The sequence below is a fragment of the Salvelinus namaycush genome, chromosome 3 (genome assembly GCF_016432855.1).
Source record: "Salvelinus namaycush isolate Seneca chromosome 3, SaNama_1.0, whole genome shotgun sequence".
Taxonomy (NCBI): Eukaryota; Metazoa; Chordata; class Actinopteri; order Salmoniformes; family Salmonidae; genus Salvelinus; species Salvelinus namaycush.
This window is the reverse complement of record NC_052309.1, coordinates 58,028,494-58,037,328: the sequence shown is the minus strand read 5'-3', so window position 1 is coordinate 58,037,328 and position 8,835 is coordinate 58,028,494. Positions and strand designations below refer to the sequence as shown.

At 43.9% G+C, this 8,835-nt stretch overlaps 1 protein-coding gene across 2 annotated transcripts; it reads left to right on the top strand.

Annotated features, from left to right (window-relative positions):
- Positions 1-2,187: 2,187 nt before the first annotated feature.
- lin7b (lin-7 homolog B (C. elegans)) lies at positions 2,188-8,177 on the top strand. 2 transcript variants are annotated; one of them, XM_038989081.1, is made up of 6 exons: positions 2,188-2,487; positions 5,128-5,246; positions 5,732-5,803; positions 5,896-6,105; positions 7,353-7,516; positions 7,663-8,177. In XM_038989081.1, the coding sequence occupies exons 1-6, from the start codon at positions 2,412-2,414 to the stop codon at positions 7,682-7,684; spliced, it is 663 nt and encodes a 220-aa protein (XP_038845009.1). In that variant the 5' UTR covers positions 2,188-2,411; the 3' UTR covers positions 7,685-8,177. The 2 variants fall into 2 exon arrangements, with proteins under 2 accessions (XP_038845009.1, XP_038845010.1); XM_038989082.1 differs by having other exon boundaries at positions 7,353-7,548.
- The last annotated feature ends 658 nt before the right edge of the window (positions 8,178-8,835 follow it).

Genomic DNA, 8,835 nt, shown 5'->3' with positions numbered 1-8,835 from the left:
GTTCATTTGTAGTTCTAAACATATTTATTTATTTTTTTACTCACTTTTTGTCTCCCCCACGACATTATTCCTCTCTCCTACAGCCATCACAATTACATGCACATGGACAATTATGCAAATTAGGTGATGACGTCATTTAGCGACTTCTAGCAACTTTTAGGACAGCCAATAGCTACTTTCCTTACTGAGGAGTTGGCAACGCAGTACTACTGTATCCACACTATATTAGGATACCGTTGTGATATTGTCAGGCATGATTTTAGCTCTTCGATCAAAGTTGTATGTTGTACCTCGTTTCCCTTAAATGAAAAGTAGTTATTTCATTTACAATTGAATTAATCCATTCAAAAAATAAAAATAATACTAGCACATCAAATTACGTTACTGTACACTAGCCTACCCCGCTATCAACACAGTAAATAATATTGCCTACGTGCTTTCGACAACACGTTATCAACAAAAACATTTTATTTTCAAATAAACCACATTTGCCTTAACCTAAATATTTCCTAACGATATCACAACTTAAATATAGCCTACTTACTCCTCAATTGAATCAAGGACACCCTTGAATCAAGGGTAATTATTTATTATTTATTTTCATCGTCTCTAATAAGGAAACTATCTGGGGCAGACACTCGAAAATCGCTTCTGCCGCTTTTTAAAAAACAAACAAATGAATGTCTGTGTCGCCGCCGAGCTCTCAAATACCGTGCCAGTCTCTCACTCTATGAACGATCACTGCAATCCGGATTCCTTGGGACGTCCTTAACAATTTACATTTATACTTGATAGTGGTATGGACATCCCGAATAGCACGGACCATCTGAGAAAGTCTATAAACTGCTCTATTTGACTGAAGGGACATCCCAAGGATTCCGAATAGCACCTATGAACTCATGAAAGCCGTGGAAACAACTCTTATTGGTTGTTTGATGTGGAACAGGTAACAACACAGTCTGTGATTGGCTAACAATATTTAGATCTGTATACAGCGAGATAACCAACATAGTCATCTATGCATAGTCACTTTAATAACTCTACCTATATGTACATACTACCTCAACTAACCGGTGCCCCTGCACATTGACTCTGTATCAGTACCTCCCTGTATATAGTCTCGCTTTTGTTATTTTACTGCTGCTCTTTAATTAATTGTTACTTTTATCTCTTATTTGTATCCATATTTTTTTTAAACTGCATTGTTGGTTATGGGCTCGTAAGTAAGCATTTCACTGTTGTATTCGGCGCATGTGATCAATAAAATTTGATTTGATTTGATAAGATAACATACCATGAGGTGTTGAGGGAAAGACAGATTATCTATAGATTAGGCATAATCTTTTCTAGGCCATTAGCGATAACAGGAAATACACAAGTCATAGGCTACACCATAGTTCAAGGTGGCTACGTTGGAATGTTTGCTTGCACATGAAAAAATGTACATTTCTAACATTTATGGTTGAGATTTAATTTGTATAAATATAAACTATGCACATTATGATTTTCATTAACACGCGATGCAGGCGTCAAGCAGATGAAAGGCGTTGGTATCATGTCATGTAAATCAGACACATAGCGCAGGAGTCACGCAGACATTAGTAAGGCGTTGGTATCATGTCTACTTGCACATTCATCTTCTGCACATCTATCACTCCAGTGTTTAATTGCTAAATTGTAATTATTTTGCCACTATGGCCTATGTATTGCCTTACCTCCCTCATTTTACTACATTTACTCACACTGTATATAGATTTTTCTGTTGTGTTATTGACTGTACGTTTGTTTATCCCATGTGTAACTCTGTAACTCTGCAGTTGTAAATGAGAACTTGTTCTCAACTGGCCTACCTGGTTAAATAAAGGTGAAATAAAAATACATGTAATGTCAGGTCAGGTGGTACGGTTGCCTAGGTTGCCATAGCATGGGACTAAACCAGGTGAAACGAAGGCGTTTTAATGTAGACACGATATGCTATATGGAATCCTTGGGACGTCACTATGCCGTTGAAATAAAAAATGTGTGGGGGAGTGTATGGACGTCCCAATGACCCTATATAGCACTAACCATACTGTACGATTTGACAGTGAATGACTGGACTGCGGACGAATCAAAACACGGTTTGTTCTTGCGTAGCGGGTTGCGTAATTATGTCAGTCTTTTCTCTAATATTCACTCCGGCGACACTTGGCACAGGCGGTTGGGTCATTTGTGGGCTAGCCTAAAACGTGTTTTTCTTGCATTGCGTCGTCTGTTTTTACTGCGGGTCAGACTGGACAGCCTTATCTCTATTCTATTATTCCACCAGTGCGACGAATAAAAAAACGCTGTAAATCAACCCTCTCCAATCGCGTCCAGTCGGCGAGAAACGTCCACCCACTTCACCGCAGTGCCAGACAAGGAGCATCTCAATGATGTCATCATATTATCATTCAGGAAAGGAAACAGACATGGCGACGATGACCGAGCCGCTCTGCCTAGAAAGAGGTAGCTACACAGAAGAGCTTTTGTCAATAGCACAACCTGAGTGCATCATGGTACCACAATCAGACGCGTCTTGAGATAAACACACTGGTGTTTTATATGACATTTGTTGTGGGTTTATTTAGATGTAGTCCTATTACGAACATTGCGGATTAGCGACCAGTCGAAGCGTAGGCTATTAACTGACGTATTTATATAGGCTTAGGCTAACAACTTTGGCGTATGTACTTTATTATTTGCATTAACAGTGTATATAGTAGGTGCATAGCATAGCCCTATCACATCCACGCTGATGACACCTGGAGTTGTCATGCGTAATAGTGCGCATTTTTATTTCACTACTTTTTATGCACAAATTGGGTGGAAAAGCTCTGCAGGCAGTTTATCGCAGCTCTGGTTGATTTGAGATGGTGTGTCATAGAACCCTCTTGTTTGGTCGATTCATGGGGGATTTCCGTTTGAAATATTTGATTGAATAATGGTGCCACAAAGTATTCAAATCAAATCACATTATATTTGTCACATACACATGGTTAGCAGATGTTAATGCGAGTGAAGCAAAATGCTTGTGCTTCTAGTTCCGACAATGCAGTAATAACCAACGAGTAATCTAACCTAACAATTTCACAACAACTACCTTATACACACAAGTGTAAAGGGATGAAGAATATGTACATAAATATATATGAATGAGTGATGGTACAGAACGGCATAGGCAAGATGCAGTAGATGGTATAGAGTACAGTATATACATATGAGATGAGTCATGTAGGGTATGGTAAACATATAAAAGTGGCATTGTTTAAAGTGGCTAGTGATACATGTATTACATACATTTTTCCATTATTAAAGTGTCAGGAGTTGAGTCAGTATGTTGGCAGCAGCCACTCAATGTTAGTGGTGGCTGTTTAACAGTCTGATGGCCTTGAGATAGAAGCTGTTTTTCAGTCTCTCGGTCCCTGCTTTGATGCACCTGTACTGACCTCGCCTTCTGGATGATAGCAGGGTGAACAGGCAGTGGCTCGGGTGGTTGTTGTCTTTGATGATCTTTATGGCCTTCCTGTGACATCGGGTCTGTGTAGGTGTCCTGGAGGGCAGGTAGTTTGCCCCCGGTGATGCGTTGTGCAGACCTCACTACCCTCTGGAGAGCCTTACGATTGTGGGCGGAGCAGTTGCCGTACCAGGCAGTGATACAGCCCGACAGGATGCTCTCGATTGTGCATCTGTAAAAGGTTGTGAGTGCTTTTGGTGACAAGCCGAATTTCTTCAGCCTCCTGAGGTTGAAGAGGAGCTGCTGTGCCTTCTTCACCACACTGTCTGTGTGGGTGGAACAATTCAGTTTGTCCGTGATGTGTACGCCGAGGAACTTAAAACGTACTACCCTCTCCACTACTGTCCTGTCGATGTGAATAGGGGGTGCTCCCTCTGCTGTTTCCTGAAGTCCACGATCATCTCCTTTGTTTTGTTGATGTTCAGTGTGAGGTTATTTTCCTGACACCACACTCCGAGGGCCCTCACCTCCTCCCTGTAGGCCGTCTTGTCGTTGTTGGTAATCAAGCCTACCACTGTAGTGTCGTCTGCAAACTTGATGATTGAGTTGGAGGCGTGCATGGCCACACAGTTGTGGGTGAACAGGGAGTACAGGAGAGGGCTCAGAACGCACCCTTGTGGGGCCCCAGTTTTGAGGATCAGTGGGGTGGAGATGTTGTTACCTACCCTCACCACCTGGGGGCGGCCCGTCAGGAAGTCCAGTACCCAGTTGCACAGGGCGGGGTCGAGACCCAGGGTCTCGAGCTTGATGATGAGTTTGGAGGGTACTATGGTGTTAAATGCTGAGCTGTAGTCGATGAACAGCATTCTCACATAAGTATTCCTCTTGTCCAGATGGGTTAGGGCAGTGTGGTTGCGATTGCGTCGTCTGTGGACCTATTGGGGCGGCAAGCAAATTGGAGTGGGTCTAGGGTGTCAGGTAGGGTGGAGGTGATATGGTCCTTGACTAGTCTCTCAAAGCACTTCATGATGACGGAAGTGAGTGCTACAGGACGGTAGTCGTTTAGCTCAGTTACCTTAGCTTTCTTGGGAACAGGAACAATGGTGGCCCTCTTGACGCATGTGGGAACAGCAGACTGGGATAAGGATTGACATTGTAGCTACATTGTTCATCTGATCTGTTGCTAATAAATCTGTTTAATAATTACTGTTAGAACGAAACAACATTTTTACAGTAACACTATGAGTAACGTCAGTGTTCATTTAAGGGCTACACTATGTATTCCAGTGATCTCTCTACTGATCCCCTAATGGAGGGACCCACTCACTGTAATGTATTCCCACATGTGTTTAATTATTACAATGTTTAGTCATGAGACATATTGAGGAGCATATCAGTGTGCAGAATCCTCTCCTTGGTGGCCATTCATACAGTACATGCACAAATCATTGGAAGTAGGGGTATGCAGGCTTTTGCTCCAACCCCGATCAGTTGCTTATCAGGTATTTGATTAGACAGATCAGGTGTGTCAGAGCAGGGCTAAAGCGAAAGCCTCTGAAGCGAAAGCCTGGACACCCAGTAGCTCTCCAGGAGAAGGGGTATTCTACCCTTTTTCAACTCACCGTCTCCTCCCTCCTCTCGCTCCTCTCTAGATGTGTGCAGGGTGATAGAGCTGCTGGACCGGCTGCAGAGAAGCGGTGAGCTGCCTCCTCCCAAACTCCAGGCCCTGCAGAGAGTCCTGCAGAGCAAGTTCTGTGCTGCCATCAGAGAGGTAGATATTAGTATAACTTACCCACCATGTCTGATCTAGTTGAAGCCTATATCCATCAGAGGTAGGACAGGCTACCTAAGCCCAGCATGTCTGATCTAGATACTATGGGCTTTATCCATCAGAGAGGTAGGATAGGCTACCTAAACCCACAATGCCTGTTCTAGATATTGTAGCCTATATCGATCAGAAAAGTAGGATAGGCTACCTAAACCCACCATGTCTGATCTAGCAATATAGTTTATATTGTTTCTAGATTGGTTTGTTTAGATGTGTATATAACATGCATTCTTTGGTACTGAATTCCAAACAGACAAGGTTTATCATGTCACAATTTATTTTTTTTATATAACAGTATACGTATTTTACACATTTATACATTTTTATAATCTTGTGTTTTATAAACAGGTGAAACTCATTAAAGTGCCAATGTCTCCAATGATTTGGGTGTTTCTTGGTTTTCCTCATGTTCTCTCTACTTTTTCCAGGTGTATGAACAGCTCTATGACACTCTTGACATCGTGGGAGGGCCTGAGGTTCGTGCCCAGGCAACTGCCAAGGTAATGACAACAAACATTTAACACACATACAGAAAATGTACACTCCGGGAAAGAAACTTCTCTTGCAATCTCACTTTCACCCTTTCCTCCAGGCCACAGTGGCTGCATTTGCAGCCAGCGAGGGACATGCCCACCCGCGGGTGGTGGAGCTGCCCAAGACAGAGGAGGGCCTGGGATTCAACATCATGGGGGGCAAGGAGCAAAACTCCCCAATCTATATCTCCAGGGTCATCCCCGGGGGGGTGGCAGACCGGCAGGGGGGGCTGAAGAGGGGCGACCAACTGCTCTCTGTCAATGGAGTGGTAAGAGGGATTGGGAGGAGGGTGTGGTGTGTGTGTGTGTATGCTTACTCATATACACTATATATACAAAAGTATGTGGACACCCCTTTAAATTTGTGGATTCGGATATTTCAGCCATACCTGTTGCATAAAATCGAGCACACAGCCATGCAATCCCCATAGACAAACATTGGCAGTAGAATGGCATTACTAAAGAGCTGAGTGACTTTCAACGTATCACCATCATAGGATGTCATCTTTCCAACAAGTCAGTTCGTCAAATTTCTGCCCTGTTAGAGCTGCCCCGGTCAACTGTAAGTGCTGTTATTGTGAAGTGGAAACGTCTAGGACCAACAACGGCTCAGCCGCGAAGTGATAGGCCACACAAGCTCACAGAACGGGACCGCCGAGTGCTGTAGTGCGTAAAAAAAACGTCTGTCCTCGGTTGCTACACTCACTACCGAGTTCCAAACTGCCCCTGGAAGCAACGTCAGCATAAGAACTGTTCGTCGGGAGCTTCATGAAATGGGTTTCCATGGCCGAGCAGCCGCACACTAAGATCACCATGCGCAATGCCAAGCGTCGGCTGGAGGTGTGTAAAGCACGCCGCCATTAGACTCTGGAGCAGTGGAAATGCGTTCTGAAGTGATGAATCACGCTTCACCATCTGGTAGTCCGACGGACAAATTTGGTCTTGGCGGATGCCAGGAGAACGCTACCTGCCCCTGGTGGAGGAGGATTAATGGTCTGGGGCTGTTTTTCATGGTTTGGGCTAGGCCCCTTAATTCCAGTGAAGGGAAATCTTAACGCTACAGCATACAATGACATTCTAGACGATTCTGTGCTTCCAACTTTGTGGCAACAGTATGGGGAAAGCCCTTTCCTGTTTCAGCATGATAATGCCCCCGTGCACAAAGCGAGGTCCATACAGAAATGGTTTGTCGAGATCTGTGTGGAAGAACTTGACTGGGCTGCACAGAGCCTTGACTTCAACGCCATCGAACACCTTTGGGATGACTTGGAATGCCGACTGAGAGCCAGGCCCAATCGCCCAACATCAGTGCCCGACCTCACTAATGTTCTTGTGGCTGAATGGAAGCAAGTCCCCTCAGCAATTTTCCAATATCTAGTGGAAAGCCTTCCCAGAAGAGTGGAGGCTGTTATAGCTGCAAAGGGGGGACCAACTCCATATTAATGCCAATGATTTTGGAATGAGATGCTTGACGAGCAGGTGTCCATATACTTTTGGTTGTGTGTGTGTATTGCAGAGTGTGGAGGGGGAGCACCACGAGAAGGCAGTGGAGCTGCTGAAGGCTGCCCAGGGCTCAGTGAAACTAGTGGTCAGGTACACGCCTAAGGTGCTGGAGGAGATGGAGGCCCGCTTTGAGAAGATGAGGAGCGCCAGAAGACGCCAGCAGCACACAAGCTACTCGTGAGGGAACACACAGACACACAAACAAGCAAGTACGTGAGCACGCTCACTCTCTCACAAGTCTGTTTTTCATGTAATTCTCTTTCTCTGTCTCTCTTGCTCTCTTCTTTTCTCCCTCTCTTTCTCTATCATTTTCCCTAACACAGGTCTCTGGAGTCCCGAGGCTAGCCACTCCCACCCTCAGTCAAGCCTGTTGGACCACCTTAGTTCTGCTCCAATAGGAGGCCAGATGATAGAGAAGGAAGTAACCAAAGTAGCCAACTTAGATCTGTTATTTATATATGTTTGTGAAATGCATCTATTATCCCCCTCCACTCCCTAACCCTTAGCAGGGGACTGCCTGGCCCTAGGTCATCCTTTACCCTGTATGTGATTTTCTCTCCCAGTGTGAAACCTGCATCCTAGCTTATGGCAACCATGTGTTTAGCGTACGAACAGAGGAGAGTAAGCATGGTGGAGTAAGCATGGTGGATGTAGTTTAAATGCATAGGTCTATTTACTTTTCTACTCTATAGTGAGATGATTCTGTATGTATGTATGTATGTATGTATGTAAGTACACTTTAGGTAGGTTAAGCATTCCAAGGCTTTCATATTTACTATTTGTTTATTTATGTACTTATTTATTCATGAAATAAAGCCGGTAAAGGTTTGAACAGTCATTGTTTGAAATCATATTTGTGTAACCATGTGATTTGAAAAAAAATTGGAGTTGTATTAAAAAAAAAAAAATCTTAGGGTGGCAGAACTCATGTCAGAAAGGGCTAGCTGATGACGTTTCAAAGTCAGATTTGCTTCAGATTTTGACACTGCAGTCTGCACAGAGTGCTTATCACAAGCAACTCTTTCTTGCAGTTCAATGGTAATAACAATTAAAGACAGTGCTTGACTTGGGCAGGAGCTCACCAGAGCTGATTTCCGGCACCTCAAATGTTCTACTGCTTGAGCTCCTGTTCCTCTTAAAGAATATATGTTCAAAAGTATTGTGGAGCTCCTGCACCTAAATAAAAACAGTACAGGCACCCAAAATGAGTACCGGAACCTATTTTAGTCTAAGTCAAGCACTGATTGAAGATAGTAATTTATTCTTGAAGAATTTCACTTGTAAATCATGAGGAGTCCCCAGGGCCGGTATTCATAGTGTTTCAGACTGATCCGAACTGATACTAGACCAGCACTTAAACGCACCCCCCTTCTTACACCTGGGAAAGGTCTTTTGGACAATGCCCATAGGCCAGTCGTTTCTTTTTGCTTGTCTGTCTTTCAGAAACACAATGTCTTCTGGCTGAAGGTTGGCCTTCTCATTATGCCACTTCCGAC

Coding starts and splice junctions, on each gene's coding strand:
- lin7b (XM_038989081.1), top strand. CDS start 2,412: ATGATGTCATCATATTATCATTCAGGAAAGGAAACAGACATGGCGACG. Junction 2,488..5,127: donor GCCGCTCTGCCTAGAAAGAG/GTAGCTACACAG, acceptor GCTCCTCTCTAG/ATGTGTGCAGGGTGATAGAG. Junction 6,106..7,352: donor TGCTCTCTGTCAATGGAGTG/GTAAGAGGGATT, acceptor TGTGTATTGCAG/AGTGTGGAGGGGGAGCACCA.